The 23,334-nt window shown below is 43.4% G+C and overlaps 1 protein-coding gene across 9 annotated transcripts in view; it reads left to right on the top strand.

Moving 5' to 3' along the window:
• Positions 1 to 23,334, top strand: part of PALM2AKAP2 (PALM2 and AKAP2 fusion) — a 457,899-nt gene that overhangs the window by 181,991 nt on the left and 252,574 nt on the right. For 8 of the 9 annotated variants that reach the window (XM_072727724.1, XM_072727717.1, XM_072727723.1 and 5 more), the window contains one exon: positions 12,888 to 12,968. In XM_072727724.1, coding sequence (XP_072583825.1) covers positions 12,888 to 12,968 — 81 coding nt within the window. Of the gene's footprint in view, positions 1 to 12,628; positions 12,716 to 12,887; positions 12,969 to 23,334 lie in introns of those variants that run through there. The other variant, XM_072727720.1, reaches the window with a different exon arrangement.

Here is a 23,334-nt window from a genome sequence, read left to right as displayed (position 1 = left end):
GAAAATTTTGTACTTTTAAACCATGGAGGATGGCAACCACAGCAGAAGAAGTAAACCTTCTTTCATTATAAATAAGTGGGCACAACCCAGCTGTATGATAATTCTGACATTAACAGTGCAAGGAAGAGGGGTATAAATCTGAGTCCTTCTAGAAAACCAATGGAGCCGTGATAGACTTCTGTTCATCAAGTAGAAAAACATCACTTTTTTTAAACCTGAAAAGTGCCCTTTTAGGCCCCAAAACACAGAATAATAGTCTGTGATAAATATAGATGACACAAGGATGTTTTAAGAACAGCTTGCAGTTTATTCAAAAGTGGTAGATACTTTCATTTAAACTCCCCCTGGGTCACTACAGATATAGCTAACAAAGGGGGAAACTGTCAAAAACCCTTGTTAGGTGCTTGAGTCTTATTTTCAACTCAGATTTATGCCATTTAAAACACAGAGAAAATGGTTTGGGGAGGGCAGTTTGGCCCTATTAAAAATGTTAAATCCTCAAATGTTTTGACTTGGCAGCCTTCCTGCTAGAGATTTACCCTGTGGACACGGCCACAAAAATACATCTAAGATGTATGTAGAAAAAGATTCATTACAGGCCTGTTTGTAATAGCAAATAAAATACTGGGAACCCACCTAAATAATCTATCAGCAGCTGACCAGTGATATAAAGAAAATCTAAGCAGCAGTTACAAAGAATGAGGTGGGACCCCCCTGTGCCGAGGTAGAAAAATCCCTAAGATACATCACTAAGAAAAAAGGAAGGTTTCAGGAAGCATATTTTGTAATTCCTTTTATATAAAGAATAAGAGATCTCTATGGATAATAGGCTGGCCTACTTGTGGGGTTATTTCCCCTGGTAGGATACATATAAAACGTGAAGGATACCCTCAATTAATGGGGGTGGGGTGTAGGGAGACTCAGCTATTCATTTACTTCTTTGTGTATTGTTTGAATTTTCTCACTATGCACACTTATTAGTTTGATATTTACCGTGTTTTTATTTTTTTAAGATTTTCTTTATTTATTAGAGAGAGAGAGCGTGCAAGAGAAAGAGACAGAGATAGCAAGAGAGAGCACGAACAGAGAAGAGAGGGAGAAGCATGCTCCCAGGGAGCCCAGTGCGGGGCTTGATCCCAGGACCTCAAGATCATGACCTGAGCTGGAGGCAGACCCTTACCCTACTGAGCCACCTGGGCACCCCATATTATGTTTTTATTTATTTATTTATTTATTTATTTATTTACTTATTTATTTACTTATCTATCTATTTATTTTTTCATATTATGTTTTTAAATGCTGTATTTATCTGGGCTATTTATATTTCCTCCTTCTGTAGCTTTTCTCGGGGATATAGGTAGATGTAGATATAGGAACAGATACAGGTAGATGGTCACCAGATAGTGACATCTAACGAAACAAACAACGTAATTGGCGAGAGTCAGAAAAGGTGTGTACGTCTCTGTGGGGAATGATGCTCATCTCTCCGAGTTGGCTTCCTTTGTTGTCAGAATGCCCCACATTGCATCCACGTTCTATTTTTGTGCATGCTATTTTGTCTCGTATTTCCAACAACCACAGCTCTGTTTGGTGGCATCCCAGCCCCGCTACTCGTCCATGGGCTGCTGCTCCGAGACCTGCAAGCAGCCAGGGGGTAACTGCTTCCTGGGAGGTCTGTGCAGGGTCCCCTCCTGCTCCTGGCTGAGGGACATTTCCTGCAGGCCTTGCGCTTCTTCCCACGATAGGACTTTCAATTTAGTGCATGCCTCTGCCCCTTACTCTTCCTGTCATCTAATTTTAGAGAGATATATTCTAGTACCTAGAAGCCCCAGATTTAGAGAGTGTCTCCGCTCATGAGCCTGACATGGTAAATTGAGAGCTTTCCCAGCTGCAGCCTCATTTTGCAACCATCCTTCTCAGATGAAAAGTTCAAATGGGGGAGACTTATTTTGCATTTGCCCTCCTGATGAAATCGTTCAATCCCCTGGAAGTGTCTGCTGCAGGAATTGAGAGAAATGAAAAATATACTGGTTCACGGGGGGATTGCTGCAGGTTCCAATCCAGCCTCGACCGATTTCTGTTTGGAATTGGGAAGTGCTCACAGATTCTATAAAAGGTCTCCTGTCTGGGGGTTTGGGGTGGCGGTGGAAAGACTTGACATCAGAATGTTTTGCATCCTCAACATCTCCTATGTTCTGGAAGGTTTTGGCACATGGGCATGAAGGTGTGTTCTGTGTGTCTTGTGTGGAGTTCTCTCAGAGCTAAGCAAATGTTAGTAGCCAAAACACATCTCTGTTCACAATAATGTGCTCAGGAGTCAGATGCTCTGGGCTTCAGCCCCTGCTTGGCTACTTCCCAGCCCATGTTTACCCACTCATGCTCAGTTTTGACTATCGTTGTCCATAAAAAGGGGATAGTAAAGGAACCTACTTGAAAATGTCCTAGGGGCGCTTGGGTGGCTCAGTTGGTGAAGTGTCTGCCTTCAGCTCAGGTCATGATCCCAGGGTCTTGGAATCAAGCCCAGTGTCGGGCTCCCTGCTCAGAGAGGAGCCTGCTTCTCCCTCTCCCTCTGCCTCTCTGCCTGCTTGTACACACACTCTGCCTCTCAAATAAATAAATAAAATCTTAAAAAAAGAAAGAAAGCGTTCTGAGGATTAAATGAAAAACTGGAGGGATCCTGGAACATAGCAAGTTAAGTCAACAAACTTAATTACCATTATTATTATTGTTTTTGCTGTTGGTATTTTTCCCACCACCACCGTCGTTATTCTTAGGTTCAGCCAGTACAGATCTGAATTTCGGTTCCATGAGTAGTTTGCAGTCGTCTAGAGAGAACCCTAAGTCAAAAACTTCATACCAGGCGCAAAGGAAGCACCTTTACCTATGGAGTTCCCGCACTGTGTCGGGAAATGTGCTTCTATTTTTTGTTGTATTTCACGTAGCCCCATGAGACATTTATATTTCCATTTTTCATCCTGGGTTCGAATTCTGACACTCACGAGCCATCTGAGCTCATCTCTGTATCTCCCTGCACCTCAGTTTTCTCCTCTGTAAAATGCAGATAATGATCGTACCTCATGCACCGGGTGGTTGTGAAGGTTAAAAGTGTTAATATTTACCAATCAGAACAGTGCCGGGCACACAGAAGCACCATGCAATGTTTGCTCGTATGACTTTATAGCTGAGGAAAGGCACGCGACCGTCTAGAATGTAAAGCCATTGTTCTCCTTAGTGTCATGGATTCTTCGAGATGGAGGAAGCTCACAGTGAAGTTGGTCTAACCTGCTCATTTCACATGTGGGGAATCCAAAGCCCAGAAACAACAGACTCGTCTAAGTCACCCGGGGGCCAGCAGTGGAACCTCTACCCAAAGCTGGGTCTCCCGACTCCTAGTTCAGTGCCCATGTGGCTTCATGGTGGCGAAGAAAGCAATACTTTGAGACTGATGATATGGAGATTACATTCTGTGGATGAATTTAGTTATGTTATTTCTGGCATTTGGGACTTTCTCAGAGCTCTCTACCATTCCATCTGTATAGAAAGTGCTCGATTTTTTTCTTCACAGTGGACTTATCTATATGATACCGTAAAACAGATCTTAACTTCTCATCAGAGCTGTGTCAGACCACTCTCCTTTTTGGTTTCCAGAAAAGGACACTAAAGGGAAGCATGCCTCGCAAGGGGTTTGATGTTATGACCATTAAAGCAAAACTATAGCTACATGGTTCAATAATTATTTAAAGGGTAACACTGAGGGCAGATCTTAAAAATAGACTTAAGACCTAATCCATATGGACTATAAAGTATCTACCAAAGACTTTAGACTAAAACTTTGCTGTGTCATGCATTGGGTTTGTCACTAAGAGGCTAGCTATCGTAACTGTTCAATTTTGCATCTAAGCTCTGTATAATGTTTGTTAAGATTTTAGGTGTGAAAGTATCCTTTCGAAAACCCATAGTGAAAAATAAAACCCCATAGTGAAGTTTGAACTAATCAGTGGCTTCTTTCTTGTTTAAAATTCTTTTTCTTGGGATCCCTGGGTGGCGCAGCGGTTTGGCGCCTGCCTTTGGCCCAGGGCGCGATCCTGGAGACCCGGGATCGAATCCCACATCGGGCTCCCGGTGCATGGAGCCTGCTTCTCCCTCCGCCTGTGTCTCTGACTCTCTCTCTCTCTCTGTGACTATCATAAATAAATAAATTAAAAAAAAAATAAATAAAATTCTTTTTCTTGACTATCATTTCTGTTACAAGCGAAACAAAGTTGGCAGTTCCTTCTGTTACCAGTAGATGGCAAGTTCAAGGCCTAGTAATCAGTTGGATAAAAGATAGTTACCTAAATGGGAATGCTGGTCTAAACTAAGCCATGGGGAATGAATAGAACTGTAGAATCAAAAAAAAATTGTTGGGTGAATGGGTGCATGGCTGGGCAGAGCAGTGTGATTATGGAAAATGTAGTTTACTTGTCCTTTTGACCGAGCCTTTTGAACTGATGCCAGATTCTGCTCCTTAGATTTGTGGGATCAGAAAATCACATAACAACTTCGCTTTCCATACACTCATCAACCTAAATCCAAATGCCATGTTATTCATTTTACGGTGGATGGACATTGCAAGGGGCTTAACAAGTATTGCCTCTCCATTTAGCTAACTACTTGGGGAGGCTGAATGTAAGCAGAATTGTGATTGGTGACCTTCAAGTCAGAGCCAGGAGAGACAGTTTTGATACCTGGTGGCATTGAGATCGGATACCGGATCTCTCGTACGGATGTGTCTGCTGAGCAAACCCAACATTCAAGTTAGCTGGACAGGCGGTTGGACAGAGATGAGTGGGTACCTCCTCGATTGTTTTATACGTGATCCCTCAGGTGTCTCAGTTATCAGACCGACCACCCTGCTTCTCCGTCCTCAGGTATATAAATAACACTGGTTCCACAGCAGCGTTAAACAGGTAATTATAATTCAACCACAACTGAGATGACATTCTGATTCCTTAATAGAAAAAGCTCACAGGGCCCCCATTTGCAAGTTGATTTTCATAATTTAATTCTCACAATTACCTTACTACTTGGCGTAACCCATATGAAAGCTGGCACCCTGGCGATTCCATTTCAGCTAGAAGGCACCGAGAAGCACAGTCTGAAGAAAAGTCCAGTTTTCTTACTGGGATCTTTGGGAATACAAAGAGGATTCATTTTATAAGCCACAATAAAATACTGCAAGATGCTCTCCTCCTGATTTTCTAGTCTTAATATCTCAGCTCCTTTTCTTTTTAAATGGGTGAACTTCAAGCTGTCCCTAAGCCATCTCGGTTCTTCTTTCTTCATTCCTTCTCTCCTCTCTGATTTCCCCCCTATCAGCTATCTACCCCGTTCCCTTTCCAAGTGCAAATTATTTAAAACAGTCCAGGTCTGCAGTTCAGCCTTCTGCCCCTTTCTCTGAGTCTGCACTGCAAAGCCTATGAAGCAGCTGGCCCAAAGTCACTGAAAGGCCTCTGTGAGCTCGGGGGAGGAACACACAATTCCCTTTGGCTCACAGTGAGAGGCATCAAAGCAACCTTCTCTTTACCTAGCAATAGCTGGAGGAAAGGCTGCAACATTTACATTTTAACATATTTTCCTTTTTTTAACCCTCTCATCTAAATTCTGGCATCTCTTGAAGGCAGTAGTGCTCTGAGTAAGTAGGTCTTCTGGTTCCTTCCCACAGATGTATGCTGGGGCTCTAAGTATCTGCTCAAGTCAACGTGGGCCTCGGGAGGACAGGAAACTCCCTGTCGCTGCTCCTTACTGCCCTCTCTGCTCCGTCTCTTTCCCTCTCTCACTGTTTCTCACAAACTCATCTGGGGTACCTCCCCAGCCACCACCACTGTGCCTGGGTAGCAGCCCCTGCTGATGAGGGAAGAGAGGGCCTGCCTCTAGCTGCACCAGGGTGCACCTAGACTTCCTAATGACTTCCCGTTATACTTACCAACCACCTTTGAGTAGACTGTGCTCCATTCCATGGGTGCTCCTTACTCTGCAGAGCCTGCAGTTTCATAATGTTGCAATACTTCCAGAAAATACTTGCCAGGAAAATATACAATTTACATAAAGACAATGAAAGGGACTTGCTAGGCCTCCCAGATAGTAGAGGGATCTGGAAAACTTCCTAATGGATTGAGATCACTTCATTCCAGATGTCTCTTGAGTCACATTCCCCTTGAATGGTTTGCTACTGTCAGCTCATTATACTTTTCCTGGAATTTCCCTTACCCCAGCTTTTCTCCTCAGAATGAGCTTTCCATGATTCCTTCTCAGAGCTAGCCTTTCCAAGTCTTTTTTTATATGCATAGCAATAATGGTCTATTCCATATGGGCTAATGTCTCCAACAGAAAGATACTTCTGGTTCTGTTGACTGATTGCTAATGTGTTTTCAATGATATATTTTACTGCCATTGAAATTATAATGCCTTTGAGGGAGGGATTTCTACAAACAGAAAATGACCAAAAGGGAGCAAGTATCTCAGTCAGGTAGATGTGTCTATTACATGTCTTCATCATGCAGTGCTCTAGGCTTTGGAGATGCATCAGCCAAGATTTCTTTTAAGATTTATTTATTTGTTTATTTGAGAGAGGAAGAAAGAGAAAGAGAGACAGGGGGTGGGGAGAGAGAGTGGGGGCGGGGAGGAACAGAGGGAGAATCTCAGGCAGACTTCCCGCTGGATGTGGAGCCCAGTGCAGGGTTCAGTATCTCAAGACCCTTGAGATCATGACCTGAACTAAAATCATGAGTCGGACACTCAACCAGCTGAGCCATACAGGTGCCCCAGCATCAGCCAAGATTTTTGTCCTCAAAAAGCACATAGTTTGGTAAAAGGAGACGATATGTAAATAGTTAAATGTATAAGTGCTAAAGTGATCAAGGTACTAATGCAGAAAGACCCACAGCCTGTAGAGGGAGCAGAGAAAGAGGGAGTGATGAATTCTATTTGGAGGGAGCAGAGAAGACTTCTGTACTTGTCATTATTCTTTGAGTTGCAAGTGACAAAATACTAAATACTCTAAACAAAGATTTCATAAGAAAGCTGTATATATCTCACTGCTCTACTAGAAATTATTTTGAATTTTCAGGTAATTAAAACATAAAATACATGGAAAAATTTTAAAAGAAGCACCACTCAAACCAGCTTAAGCAAAAGGGAGTATATATAACTTAAAAAGGCCAGGGATGGAGGATCCCTGGGTGGCTCAGCGGTCGAGCATCTGCCTCTGGCTCAGGGTGTGATCCCGGAGTCCTGGGATCGAGTCCCACATCAGGCTCCCTTCTTGGAGCCTGATTCTCCCTCTGCCTGTGTCTCTGCCTCTCTCTCTCTCTCTCTCTCTCTGTTTTCTCATGAATAAATAAATAAGAATCTTAAAAAAAAAAAAAAAAGAAGAAGAAGAAGAAGGCGGCCAGGGATGGTTCTGGCTTTGGTGTAACTAGGCCTGGGACTCATTGGTGTCATTAGGATCCTTCTTTCTCTGTCTTTCAGCTCTGCTTCTCCCTGCATGTTTGACCTTTCTCCAACATGGATGCATGTCTTCCACGTGGCATGGGAAAATTGCCACTCAGATGTGCATCATTCCAGCTTAACCTTAGTGGGGAGGAGTTTTCTCTCCCAGTATTCATGTATATATCCCTAGAAATATTTCTTATTGGTCCTACTTGGGTCATTTAGCCAACCCTTGGCCCAATTGCTATTGCAATGACATAAAGTAGTATGATTAGCTCAACTTGTGTCACACACAAGTCCTTGTAGCAGGGATGAGCCTGGCTACATAGATTAGCCTTTGACTGCCAAATCCACCAGCTCCATTTATAGTGAAGGTAGGTCAATTTTCTGAGGGAAAGAAGACTGAGCAGATGGTTACTCTAGTTTCATTGATACTTAAGCCGTATTGTCAAAGAGGAATTCTTAATTTAAGAAAAGATTTTTATCTATCTATCTATCTATCTATCTATCTATCTATCTATCTATTGAGCTTGAGCAGGGGGAAGGGCAGGGGGAGGAAGAGAAAGAGAATCTCAAGCAGACTCCTCAGTGAGTCTGGGCCCAATGCAGTGCTTGATCTCATGACCCTGAGATCATGACCTGAGCTGAAATCAAGATTCAGACACTTAACCAACTGAGCTACCCAGGTGCCCCAGTTCTTTTTTTGTCAGATGAAGCAGTGGGGGAGAACTTTCTATTTGCCATTGCAGGCAATGGGATTTGAAGCAAGGGATGGAGATACACTTCCATTCTAGAGTACCACTCTGGCAGCCATGCAGAGGGGGACTTGCTCAAGAGCCAAGACGCAGAGACAGGGAGACTAGTGAGGGCACCCCTGCAGTAATCCAGATGGAAATTGAGTGTAACAGTTAAGTGCTATAGAGCGCTGAAGATACTCTTGTAGAATATTCTACATGTGCAGGTGGGGAGATAAAGGAGGGAGTATTAAGGTAGTAATAAAAGTTGTATTAGGGAAGCAGAAGATGTAGACAATGACAAGCAGAATCAACAGGAATTGGCCTTTCAAGAATGTGAAGTGTCTAGAATAACTGCAATTTCTGACTTGAGTAGTGTCATTTGCTGAGATGAAGAACACAGAAAGAACAGATGTGAGGCTAGGGGAGGAGGGATGGCTGAGATGATGCAGGCAAGTGCTAAGTTTGAGGGAATGGGTATGAACTGTTGGTGGTTGAATATGGGAATCTGGAGCTCAGAAGAGAGATCTAGGCTGAAAATACAGATGGGGAAGCTATCAACATAGAGTTATATGGTCGATGAGATGAAAGGGAATCATGTAGTCTAAACGTCTGGAGTGGGAAGAGAGTTAGTGGTTTTGCCTTGATCAAAGGAAGGGGAAGTCTGGAAAGCAGCACGCTAGCAGGTGAGGAGCACAGCTCACACCTCAGCAGCCCAAGCAGGCGATACCAGGAACCAGGAACCAGAACTTGCCAGATGTTGACTCATAACTGATTTTATACAGAGGTTGACTGCACATCTTACCTCTTTTGTCAGGTTAGTGGTGACTTCAGGACCTAACTCCCATCACTGTGGAAGGGGACTCAACTAATCTAAGAATCTAGTAACAGCCATGGATGTGGGGTTAAGGGGGGTCCTTGTGACGGGGCCAAGCCTGAGTCTTCAGTAGACAAAACACAGATGTGAACATGCTGATGCTGGTGCCTGGTTGTCTATATTAACACTATTTGGTTTTGAGTTTTAACCTAATAAGGAGTTTCCTCAGGGAAAATATGAATACAGCACATGTGGGAAAGTACTGGTTTCCCATTACTGCCCATTCCCACACCAGTATGCTTTGGTCTGTGTGGCTAAAAGCCAAGACACTGCCTTGCCTACCCCCCTAAATCCTATTAGTCCTGAGTCTCATCAGTTCTGGTTCTTGTATTTGTCCTTTTCTTTCCATTCTGATTGGAGCAGCTCTAAGCTAGGGTGGGCTTGTTAGTTTATCCGTCTCCATCACACTGCAGCATCCTCTTAAGACACTTCATGATCTTTTCATCCAGAGGTCAGCAAACTATGACTACAGGCTAAATCTGGCCTACCACGTCTGTTTATAAATGAAGGTTCATTAGAACACAGCCACAGTTGGGGTGCCTGGGTGTCTCAGTTGCCTGGGCATCTGCCTTCAGCTTGGATTGTGGTCCTAGGGTCCTGGGATCAAGCCCCACACTGAGCTGATTGCTCAGTGAGGGGGCTACTTCTCCCATCCCCCACTTGTGCGCCCTCTCTCTATATATATATCTCTGTCTCTCAAATACATAATGAAATCTAAAAAAAAAAAAAAAGAACACAGACTCACTGATTCATTTATATTTTATCTAAAGCTATTTTTGCATGGCAATGACAGCTTTCAGTAGTTGCAACAGAGATCGTATGTTCTATAAAACCTAAAATATTTACTGTCTGGACTTTCATAGAAAAAGCATCCTGACTCCTATTAATCTATCCTGTATACCAGTGCCAGATTAATATTCCTAAAATGCCATTTTACCACATCACTCTCTTGCTTAGAACCCTGCAATATTCCATTGCCTAGAGAATAAAATCCAAACTTCTTGGCCTGGCATTCAGGGTCCTCGATAGTCTCATCCTAGCCAATCTTTTGAATCATTGATCTCTATTCCAAAGAGCAAGCCCTACACTTCAGTTGAATTTCCCTCCTCATTGTCCCTGGAATGTGCAGTAAGTTTCTACCCTTGTTCACACAATTCCTTTTGCCTGGAATGTGCTGCTCATTAATTTATATCTGTCTAATTCCAACCCATTCTTTTTTTTTAAGATTTTATTTATTTATTCATGAGAGACACAGAAAGAGAGAGAGAGAGGCAGAGACACAGGCAGAGGGAGAAGCAGGCTCCCTGCGGGGAGCCCGATGCAGGACTCTATCCTGGGACCCCCGGAATCATACCCTGAGCCAAAGATAGGCGCTCAACCGCTAAGCCATTCAGGTGCCCCAGTTCCTACCCATTCTTAATGAACCAACTTAAAACCTGCATCTTTCATGATCATGTCTGTTCACTACTGCTTGGGCATTTAAGGTTCACTGCCTGTACCATCGGTGATATTTTTTCTATTTGAGGCATCGTTCATTCGTATCATGGCGGGCAAATCTGAAGTGAGGCTTTTCTATATGAACAAAGACCCAGAGGTGGGAAAACCCAGGTTTGCAAAATGACCAGGCATGTAATTAGAACACTGGCTTAGTGCAGTGAGGTTTCTTTAACAAAATACCATAGACTGAGTGCATTATATACACCAGGAGTTTGCTTCCCACAATTCTGGAAGTTGGGAAACCCAAGATCAAGGCACTGGCAAATTCAGTGTCTGGTGGGGGCCTGCTTCCTCGTTCGGAGACAACTGTCTTTTCACTGAGTCCTTACATGACAGAAGGAGCAAAAGAATACTCTGAGATTTCTCATATAAGGGCACTAATCACATTCAGGAGGGCTCCACGTAATCACCTCCCAAAGGTCCCCACCTCCTAATTACCGTCCCTTTGGGGATTGGGTTTCAACGTATGAATTTTGGGGGAGGACACCAGTGTTCCATCTATAGCAAACACGTAGCACTCAGTTAACATGTATGAAAGCACCATGTCATCTGCATCTTGTGTCTGTGACACACTAGATGGGTTCTGGATTTAAATGTGGACACCTATATGTCTTGATAGCCAGTGGGAGTGAACGCTAAAGTCCAATAAGCCTACTCTTGAGGAGCCCCAGGGTATAGAGATAGTGGCTGGTTCCCCAGGTCCTTGCTTTATCATGTGGCACCTCTGAGGGACTGGATAAGTGGGCTCTTCTCATTAGGCCTCACTTTCCATCCACTGTCATATATTATATGTTCTTAGATGTACTCTGGGAGCATCCATAATGCACCCCTGATTGGAGTTCTTTGGTAACTGGTAGGTCCTTGGGCCTCCCTTTGGCAGGGAGGTTATGTCCTTGACTCGGATATTGTGTCTCCTAATGTCTGGAGATTATAAACTAATATTTCTTAACAGTCTGGGCATCACACAGAAGAACTTGGTTATAACCCAAATCATTGCTACGTTGGCTTGAATAGCAGTGGTGCCGGCACATCCCCAGAAACGGCAACTCCGTGAAATAAAGGCTTCTGTTAATACAGAGCACCCCAGCCAGCCTTCCACATTATTGTCTTCTCCAGGGTTTGGCTGTCGTTTTGTAGCGTGCCACTATGTCTGTCTAGCAAGTTTCTCCCTGCATATGTGAATAAAGGAAACAATCCAGGGCAGTAAACGTCCCAGCAGACCTCCCCACTGTGCACTTTGGAAATAAAATGTGGTACAAGCAAGCTATCATTAAAGGCAGGCCTTTCTATTCTTAAATCAATCCCATTTATAGGACGTCTATTGTCTGCATCTGGGAAGTATGGAGAAGGAAAGCATTAAGTGTCCACTCCAGGGGAAAGGTTATGATCCCAATAGGGGGGGATTTACGTCCCTTTAGAGCCAGCGTCTAGGCATTATCTAGAAGTAAGCATGTGGCAATAAGTATAATAACAACATTTATTGAGCGTGTACTACGTGCCAGGCCATTGTTCCGAGTCCTTTACATGATCATCTCATTTAATCCATGCCCCGAGCATCTGGTCTAGGTACAAATTATGATCTCTTTGTGTGAGAGTCTAGACCCAGGGAGGTATAAGAACTTGCCAGGGGTCACACAGGTAGCAAACGGCAGAGCTGGGAGTCGGATGCGGGTGGACCAACTTCAGATTTCAGGTTTAACATAACCTCAGTGAGCCCGCCCACATGCATTGCTCCCCCCTCCAGCCCCCCCAGACTCGTTTCAGCAAAGACCACCCATCGCATTTGCATTGTTTGTGATGTCCAACGGGATGATTTGTCCTACGAGATTGGGAATTGTGTTGGATCCTTTGCATCTGTGATTTTGATGAAAGAAAGCTAACCCTCCTCGAATCCCCATGGTTTCATTCTGTCGTATTTGCAGTTTATAACAACCTCATCTTTTCGATTGAGACATTTTGATTCTTTGTCTCCAAATTAGCACTGCATAGAACATGACTCTGAGTGTGTGCGTGTGAGTGTGTGCGTGTGAGTGTGTGTGTGTGTGTGTGTGTGGAAACCGCCTTTTCTTCTGGATGAAATTGCTGCAGCCCGGCTGACGGAGGAGACTCTCCCACTCGCCGAGCCCACAGCAGGCAGGTGGGGAGAGAGCCGCTGGAGGCGGAGGGGCAGGTGACACTGCGTGTGTGCCCAGCATCTCTGGAAGTGTGTCTCCAGATGTGTGCTGCTGCTGCTGCTGCTGCTTCCGGCCTTAAGATTCTGGGAGCCAACACCCACCTACTCTTACAGCCTCTCTCTCTTTATTTTCAAGGAAAAAAGAAAGAGGCAGACTGAAATAGAAGGCAAGCGGCAAGAGCTGGACGAGCAGATACTCCTGCTGCAGCATTGCAAGGTAAGTGGCTGATCCCAGGAACCTGTTCCAGCATTAGACATGCAGATCACACTCCGGAGAGCGGGGCCGAGCCCGCCCTGGCGTGAAGGCACTGCCGCCGACTGCACGAGCCCTTTCTCGTTCCATCAGGAAAGCCACCTCTTGGCTTCTCTTGTGCATTTTTCAAATTCAGGGCATTGTTACAGCATTCCGGTTTCTGCGAGCATGATGCGATTATAGTGTGCATGGGGACGGGTTTGGGGGCTGGTGTGTGCATGTGAAATGTGGTGGTTATATATAGAAATCGGATGAGAATTTCCACATGGTGGGTGAGGCAGTGTTCCGGGGCTGCCTCTCCAGCGCAGGAGGTGCCGTGTGTGTGTGTGTGTGTGTGTGTGTGTGTGTGTGTGTGTTTGTTCCGAGGTTCCAAGGGCCACATTGGACATCGTGTTCTTTTAGAGATTAAAAACCTTAATATTTTCTTTCTGAGATGGAGAAGAGGGAGGTGAAAGCACCGTGCTCTGATCCAAAGAGCAACAACCCTGTGTGTTTCCGATGATTCATTCGTTTTATTCCTACTTGCACGATTTTGGAAGTGTTCTGTCTCCGAACGAGCAGTTGGTCAAAAGATGGCATTGAAATGATCTGATTTAGTTGAGTCTCCATTGCACACACACACACACACACACACATACACACAGAGAGAGAGAAAGAGAGAGAGAGAGAGAGATATGTTTATTTATTTATTTTTCTTTGAAACATAAGCACTTAAGCATCATAATTGATTACAGCCCACGAGAAAGCTCTGTCACTGTCACCAGGACTCCACAGGCTACAGAATGTTGCTTTCTGCAGGCTTGCAGAATATTGTGAACACATTCCAGTGGCCATCTGGGAGTTGCTGCATGCCTTCTACTGCTCTGGGCTTTTTTAGGAAAACCTTCTCCTGCTCACCTCAAGTTGCTGTGACATTCATGTACAGATTTGCATTGCTCAGAGGGCTGGTTGGGAAGGTGGGGCTGACTTTCAGGGTGATGCTGGATGTGGATAATATATATTCTTTTAAACAAAATAAGTCTTTATGATTGTATTTCCCTTTCTTCTCTGGAAGATGGGATTGTGCTAACTGAATCCTTAGGAGCAGAATTATCAGCAAGTTGGTTTCAAACAGCAGCATGACCTAAATCTGCTTAGCATATTTATCAGTTTACTATCAACTTTAACCAGAGAAATGTGTTTGAAAGGAAGAAAACCAGCATGGTAATGAGAATATTGCCCATTTATCTTTGCTCTTGTAAATCCATTTATGGTCCTTTCTTTGTAAGAGCTTACAGTATATCCCATATGCTATTTACCTCCTTACAACATTTCCGAGGACGTATTGAGAGCTAAAGTTACTATTTTCTTCCTACAGAGAGAGGGACTTAAAAACACTTAATAGAACCAAGTGAATTTTTCAAGGTCAATCTGGACAAAGCTGGGACTCTGGCTCAGAGTACAGTCAACTCACTCCTTACAAGAGACCAAAATGCACTAAAACCTCAGTGAATTCTCAGTTAAAGGTCGCTTTTTTTTTGTATGAAGAGGACTGAAAAAATGCGAGGCTTTTTGACTAGAGAGCCCCACTCCTCTTTAAAATTAACGTGGTTCTTTGCTTTTGCATTCCTTGCAAAACATATATGTCAGAAGATTAAATTTCTTTTGTCCCATTTCTTACCCTGGGCCAAATAAGATACCCAGAACTCTCATTCATTGCTGATTTCCAGCACAATATCCATCCATGTATCCATCCATTAATGGATCTATCCATCCATGTATCCATCCATCCATCCATCCATCCATCCATCCATCCAATTAACAGAAATAGCAATAAAAAGGACTTAGTATTATTGCATATGGAAACAGTGAGACTCCTTCAGAGACTTGGAAACAAGGGAATCAGATAGTTCTTTATGGTTATCCTGGTAAAATTCAATATCTCAGGGAACATCCAGCACTTTCACCTAAGTAATCTTCCTATAACCTGCAGAGAAAGGACTGGAAGTGATGGTAATTTAAGAAGTGGAGACCAGTGGGTTGTAATTTTCTCTCTTTGGGGAAAGCCCAGGTAGACAGAACGAGGGTGGATCGCTAGCCTTGAACAATGAAAACAAAACCAAAAAAAACCTCAGAGGCCCCAAAGGTGGTTTATCTGGTACTTTTCCAGAGAAAGACTCCACCTCTGGCAGATACCAAGTTTCTATGCTCTGGTGAGGTGGGGTCTGAGGTCAGGTGAGGAGTGTCATCAGGTCTCACCTCTGCTCAGGTGAAACTTCTTTTATGACTCTTTGCCTCTCTTTGTTCTGAGTCCATTATTCCTAAAAAAAAAAAAAACAAAAAAACAAAAAAAACAAAAACTGAGTTATTTTGGTGGTGCCTGACTGAGAGGCATGATCATTCAGGCACCAGAAAAGAATATGTTCTACTTTCAATCAGTTAGCTGTTGACTGAACTTGAATAGCGTGAGTCATCTTCCCTGTGATCATTCAGTTTTGAGCTTGGCAGCCTCACCCCTGGATGGTAGTAAATTCATTGAGGTTATAGTACCTCTGTGAACCTCTTGGTAGGGGCTCAGCCAGTTTTCTCCTGGCAGCATGGCAGCCTTGTCATCCCCTTGTCCATCCTTGATAATCATCATTTTTTTGAGGGCCTAATAGGTGCCAGGTACTTTAAATACATCCCCTCAATAACGGCCACAAGGTAAATATTATTTTCCCTGTCTCTCCGTGAGGAAACAAACTCATGAGGTCAAGTAATTTGCCCAAGAACATAGAGACTCTAAGTGAGGGAGCCTTGGTTGAACCCTAGGGCTTGTCTGCCTTTAAAACCAAGTCTTCTCCAGCTCACTGTTTTCTTCAAGTGAAAATTTCCATTTTGAGTAATTTGTTTAGAGAGATGCCAATTACCATCATCGTTGTCTGTTTACTCAAGTTGTGCTTTCAGGGACTCCTGAAAATTTAGACCATGTGGAAACATTATTGATTATTGGTAGTCCCTTGAAGTAGAAAATATTAAGAAATATGTCAACAGTTAATATTTATTTCACTAATTTATAAAACCGGAGATGCTGCTCAAAAAAATAATATATGCTTAGTGCAAAGTTAAATGGAAAGGCACAAGAATTAGATTTTGTAGTTATGAAGATATAATTCTCACTGTCATATCATCTATGGACACTTATTCTCATGCAGTGAGATATGAATTATTTAGATAGATTTATGGTCTCTTGTCAAAGCAAATGAATAGAATGCAAGACAACAGTTTTGTTTCTTCTTCTTCTTCTTCTTTTTTTTTTAAAGGATTTTATTTATTTACTTGAGAGAGAGAGAGCCCAAGCGGGAGGGAGAAGCAGGCTCCCACCTGGCAGGGAGCCCAATGCAAGGCTTGATCCCAGGACCCTGGAATCATGACTTAAGCCAAAGGCAGACACTCAACCACTGAGCCACCCAGGTGCCCCAATACTTATTTAATATTCTTGGTAATTGTGATGTGGAGGGCTATGCAGTGAGCTATACCACATAATAAAAATACTGTTACTTTATAGATGGATAATAAACAAATTCTGCAATGCAATGAAAGGCCCAAGTATGAGATCTTGAAAGAGCTGCTACACTCCAGGGACTAGGAAACCTCCAAGTACTTTGAAGTCCTCGCCCAATTAATCTCAGATTTCCTTTTACAGGATTCTTAGCTATATTTAGTACCTAATATTTATGATGTAAGAATTTCCAAGAAGTGCTCACATATGGGACCAGTAAGCTATTTTAATGGTGAATTATTTTTGCTGATTGTAAGAGAAAGGGATGCACAATCATTGCAAAAGCAAATTTTAAAGTATATGAAAATATAAAAGAAAAAAATATCAACTGTGTACTTGTCACCCAGATGAAGCTCACACGGAGGTGTATCCTTCTATGCTTTTTCTCTAGTGTATTTTTATGGATTAAGCTGTGTGACTCTTGTTCACAGACCTTATCAACTGGTGAGTAAAATGAAATGGTATTAACATTCAGGTCCAAAATACATTCATCTTTACCTCTTTTTTTGATTTTAGTTATATGGGCTATTTTAAATTCTCATAAAAGGGCCACCTGGGTGGTTCAGTTGGTCTAGCATCTGCCTTCGGCTCAGGTCATGATCCCAGTGTTCTGGGATCAAGCCCCATGTCAGGGTCCCTGCTCAACAGGGAACCTGCTTCTGCCTCTCACTCCCTCTGCCCCCGCTCATGCGTGCTCTTTCTCTCTCTCAAATAAATAAATAAAATCTAAAATAAATAAATTCTCATACAAAGCTTTGCAATATTTGTGACATTACATCCAACTTTCTTTTGCTTTATGGCTTCTGACTTTGTTATGGTTCTTGCAAAGAACATCTCACACACTTACCTATGAGGTTTCCCGTCCTTCAGTAGTCTTAACGCATCTAGAATTTATTTTTCTATATAAAATAAGATAGGAATGACTTTGCTTTTTACTGATGGTGAGCCAGTTGCCTCAATGTGATTTATTGATGAAATCATCCTTTTCCTCACTGACTTAAATGTCTTCTTTATCATATACATAGTTTTCCCTTATACTTGAGTTCACCATTTGCGGATTCTTCTTATGCCATGAATCTGCCACTCCTGTGCCAATACCATCCTCATTTAGTCCCTCTAGCTATTTAATATATAATATGTATTAATAATCTGTCATAAGGCAAGAGCCATCATTTTTCCTCTATTGAAAGATTGTCTTGGCTTTTTATTCCATGGAAACAATTATTTATTTTTATTGTTTTTATTATGTGACTTGTGATAATGTGAGTTTACAAAATAAATCAAGTATTATAGTATACAAGACAGACTATATTTAATATTCCCTTTGCGCTCTTGGTTGAATTACCAGAGATTTGTCTATTTTATTGGTCAGTCCAAGGCCCTAGCAAGAATAGGCATGCAGTATGTATTGCCACATAAATCCCTTTGGAACTGTCACATTTATAAAGGTTTGTATGACCGAGTCAGCACTGTCAGAATCAAATTGCTAATATCATATCTTCAATACATAGGCTGCCTTTGAATGATTTATTCATGAGCAGGGAACCCTGACTAGAGTTTTTTTCTAATCCAAGCTATGAAAACTGTCATTATATTTTAAAAACCACAGCCTTTTCTTTCAAGAAGATTGAATGGAAAAAAAAAATTAAAGACTGAATTGTGACCCTGTGAGATATTTATTGTCAACCCACCAAGGTCATTTGCTATATAGCCTGAAGGTACCAGGGGTCTTGCTGCAAACATGTTATAGTGTCTCTCACTATTGTGAACCTCTAGCACTAATTTTAGACTTCCCTTGGTGATTAGTATGTGTGAAAGGCCAATTTCAAATTATAAAATATTGAATAGACAGGCAGGGCACACAGTGTGAAGGAACTTTTACATCTCCCCCTTTTCCCCATCATGTCCCCAGTGGCCCTGTAAACAGAGCTTGAGTAGAAGTTACAACTTGGTTTCTTCTATCAGAAGTTTTGGGTTGGCTTCTTTGTGGACTGAAATCATGTAACAAAACTCAACACCAAACCAAGATCTTACCAGGAGTGAGTGGGGAGGAAGGGAAGTATCCCAGGGAAGGAGAAGAACTGGGATAACACAGATGATCAAGAACACAACACAGCTACTGCCACACGTTGTGTGTAAGCCATTTTCTAGTAGAAGGCTGAATTTCCCCGATTCCCGACACCATCCACCAACACAGCCAGTGTGGCTTGAGCCAGATTACAGGAGGAAAATGCAAACTCACAGGTACATATTTTCATACTCTTAGAACGAGGAAGCTTTATGTAATTATTACATCAAAGCCAGAAATATAAAGTAAAAAGATTGGTGGATATGACTTTATAAAAATTACAAACAAAAAAATTTGGAGACTGACTAGTCCCAACTTATCTCCCACTGCCCATTCCTCACCACCGACCACCACCCAGACAGTGCTCATTGCTTACCTGGATCACCTTGAAAAGTTGCCTAACATCAGGTACCTTACCTGCAGATTTAAAAAGTTTGCATAGTCATGTTGCCCCCTTTAAATATTTACAATTTTATTTGTCAATTGTACCTCAGTAAAGCTGGGAGAAACATTTTGCTTGGATGATCTCTAATAATAGTTTAAGGATGAATAATCTAAGATTAATAGCCTGAGATTTTATATTTGCTAAAATACAGTGCTTGTGCATGGTTTTTCAATAATTTATTCATTCAACAGGTACTTATTATCACCAACTATTAGCTTGCATGTCAGCCATTGGAGGCGTGTAAAGGTAGAGCACCTGGCTGTGGGAACCCAGGGATGAGTGGGAGAGGAGCCCACTGTCAGAGAAGCTGGAGAGGGGTTATCCGAGTTGGGGGGTAGGTCAGTGGTGCCTGACTGTTTTACAAATCCCATCTGAGATAAAGAGGGTTCTTGGGGATCTTAGCCAGAGTGCACCATTTGGCTTTAAATCTCAGAGCCACGCCTTACTAAATGGGTGCCCCTGGGTTAATTACTTAACATTAGCACGTACCATGTGGGATTTTGGTGAACGTTTAGTGAATTTATATATAAGGCACTTAAAAGAGCAAGAGCTGTAAGAATTATCATCAGCATCACACCATCATCATTCAATACCGTGGCTTCAAATATCATTTATGTACCAATGACCCCCAAATTGGTGTCTTCAGCCCTGATGGCCCCTGAACTCCAGGCTCTTGTATTCAGCTGTTTTCCTGATATGTCCACTTAGATGGGTGTCGCTTCCACACACACACGTCCACGCTTCTATTCAGGGCGTGAATAGAAGTTTTGGTTTTCTGCCCTTCTAGCGCTTGTCCTTCCTCTAGTCCTTCCAATTTCCAGGTGTTGAGACCACCATCCACCCTTTTGCTCAAATCAAATATCTACGTCATCTTTAATCCCACCCTTTCCCTCATCTCCCAGATCTAAGCTATCGGCAAGTCACATTGACTCTGCCTCTAAAATGCACCTCACACCTTCCATTTCTTCTGCTGCTCCTCTGTTTTAAGCTAACATTTTCTCTCCCCTGATTGTGTAAGAGGATCCAACCACTCATACTTTGTAATTCTGTCCCTGCCAATCTGTTCTCTTCCTATGGTGCTTAGTACAAATGCCACACTCCTTAGGAGTGTCCTTAGGACCCTGCCTAATCTGGCCCCTGCCGTCCTCTCCATCTCCAACTTATGCTAGCCTCTTCCCCACCCCCGCTCACTGTAGTCCAGCCACTTGTCATTCTGTCTGGTTCACAAACGCGCTAAACCCTGCCCCACATCTGGGCTATTACACTTGCCAGCCTCTCCCACCTGAAATTCCCTGCCTCGGATCTCAGATCTCAGCTTTTCCCACCAAAAATGTCCTCTGCGGGTCCCTGTTTGAAATACTGTCCTGCCTACCTCCTGCCATGCGTGTATCGCAGTCTGAAATGATCTTGCATCCTTGTTTATTGGGACAAAAGCTCAGTGATACTGGGGACTTGCCTGTCTTCCAGAGCAGTGTCCTCAGGGCCTGGCAGTATGTGTGGAGCATAGGGAATGGATGGGGACACCACTGCTCCTGAGATGGGGATGCAGGAGGAGAGACAGGTTTGTGTGAGGATGATGAGCTTCTTGTCGGATCAGTGTTTGGCTAGCCAGTGGGAAAGCTTACGCATCTCCAGGCATTCGGATAGTCACAGGTTCTCATGTGGGGCTAGTCACATTGTGGTCCGTGGACCAGCAGCATCATTGACAGTGTCGATGTGGGAGCTTATTACCATTCAGACTCCTAGGCCCTATCAACACCTCTAGGGGTGGGGGTGGGAATCTGTGCTTTAGGAAGCTTTCCTGGTAAACCTTATGCCTACGGTCATGTGAAGGGCCTTGTTCTCCTTTTGTTTTCCAAAGCTGGACAGACCTGTAGAGCAAGAGCCAGATGAACCTGAGGGTCTCCATCCTACTCTTCAGGAGCCCCTGCCATGGCTCCCTTTACCCACTGCCAGCTCTCTGCTCCTCCCTTGTCTTGACTCTTCAGAGTTGCATCCAATGGACAAATGTGAAGTTTGATAGTTTGATAGTTAATACCTGTAAGCTATGATGCTTTTTTTTTTTTTTTTTTTTTTTGCTGTATGTTGTTTGCACATAAAAAATGAAAGGTTGGGCAGCCCGGCTGGCTCAGCAGTTTAGTGCCGCCTTCAGCCCAGGACCTGATCCTGGAGACCGGGGATCGAGTCCCACGTCGGGCTCTCTGCATGGAGCCTGCTTCTCCCTCTGCCTGTGTCCGTCTGTCTGTCTGTCTGTCTGTCTCTCTGTGTCTCTTATGGATAAATAAATAAAATCTTTTTTTTAAAAAAAGGTTTTATTTTTAGTTTTCACTTCTGCTGTGCCTTGCCTGTCACTTGTCTCTGGAACACTCAGGCAGCCAATAAGGGCCAGAACAGTATAGGGAAACAGGTGCTTTTGATGGGCGTGTGTGATCAGAATGAGCAAGTGCATTATATTACAAGGCCCTGACACAGCTGACCCTCAGAGACAACAGGAGGGGATCTGGGGTAGGGATTTGGTGGTAAATGTATTTGAATTGGCGGGTTGCCCTAGCAAAATTACTTTCAGGCCAAGTGAAAAAAAAAATCAACTTTCCTTTTCTGTTTTTGTGATGTCCAAACACTTTAGTGAATGTCTTGTTTTGTTAGAGTCTCTCTTCTTGGCTCCAGCTGTTGGGGGTGTTTTGGCGACATCACTGCCTTATCCAGAGAAGAGACAGATCCAAGGGCACATGTACTTTCGGTGTTCGTGGTCACCAGGCTGCTTTTGTCAGAAGTACTGATGGATGGCTAGGGCTAAATCAGCCAGAAATGAGGGGCTAGACCCTTTCCTTGGTGGTAGGAAGCACAGTGGGAAGAAGAACTGAGACAACATTCCCAGGAGCAGCCACGGTGTCATGTTTCAAGAAGCCCCAGTTGAAGAGCATCCCTGCTGGGGCAGAGAAAGCTTGGTCTGTGCCATGGCTGCCTTTCCAGAAGGGTCCACACACCAAGACCGAGGTAGCCAGTAGATCTGTCTCCCAAAATCCTAATAGGGTTTTTACCCTCTCTGGGTTGAACTAGGGGAGTACCAAACATTTCAGCTCAGGGAGCACTGTGGAAGTGTGACACACACCCTTTCCCGAGTAATTAGAGTGATGGAAAGTCAAGATTTTCCAGTTCACCCATTTATTCATCCATTCCCTGATACTGGGCTAGGTGCAGCAATGAAATCCAAAGGCGAATGAAGAACAGTCCCAGCCTTTGAGGAGCTGGGGGTGTTGAGGGGGAGAGACACAGAAAGAAAGAATTGGAGAACAGTGTGAAATACTCCAGAGCGTACTGGAGTATGTTCTCTGCTAGATGACACAGGGCAGAGAGCCTGTGGATCCTGCCACCTGGTGGGGGGAAGGCTTCCAGGTGACATTTTACCTGCACTTTCTCAGATGAAGGGAGGAAAGGCCAGGGGAACAGCATGAGCAACAATAATTAGCATTTCTCTGGAACTAAGTGTGGGTTCGGCACTTTTAGCCTATGAACTCATTCAGTTCTCAGGACAAGCCTGGACGGGGCTCTGTCGTCATGTCCATTTTACAGATGAGAAAACTGAGGCATGGTGAGGTCCATGAGACTGTCTGAGGTCACACAGCTAGTAAGTGGAAGACTGATTCCAGAACTCAGGCTGTTAACCACCGCTTGACCCAGCCTCTCACTCTGTGTGAGCCTGATGTCTGCGGAATTTTGAGCGGAGAACAGTGGGTTCAGATTTTTTTCCTGGTAGCCCACTTAGGAAGAGAAACAAATTTAACTTTCCAGTGGAGAGAAGCATCTCTGGGACAGAGCTTTGGAGAATGTCGTAGTTTGCCAGGGCTGCTGTAACAAATACAGTGGCTTACACAACAGAGATTGTGTTCTCATCATTCTGGAGGCTAGATGTCCGACATCAAGGTGGCAGTAGGGTTATCTTCTCCTGGTTGGAGATGGCTGTCTTCCTCTGGTGTCGTTACATGGTTTTCTTTCTGTCATGTCTGTGTCCTGAGCTCCACTTCTTCTAAGGACACCAGTTATGCTGGGTTAGAGCCCATCCCAATGACTTCATTTAACCTTAAAAGACCCTATTTCCAAACACAGGCACATTATGGGGTTAGGACTTCAGCATATGAATTGATGGGGGATGAGGGCCATAATTTAGCCCATAAGAAAGAGCAACCAATGTAAACAAATTGTACCATGAGCTTTTACACATGATTTTATATTATTAAACAATGCTCTAGAGATTTTTAATTTTTTTAAAGATTTTATTTATTTATTCATGAGAGAC

Source organism: Vulpes vulpes, chromosome 12, assembly GCF_048418805.1.
Source record: "Vulpes vulpes isolate BD-2025 chromosome 12, VulVul3, whole genome shotgun sequence".
Classification (NCBI taxonomy): Eukaryota; Metazoa; Chordata; class Mammalia; order Carnivora; family Canidae; genus Vulpes; species Vulpes vulpes.
This window is presented reverse-complemented; position numbering and strand designations above follow the sequence as displayed.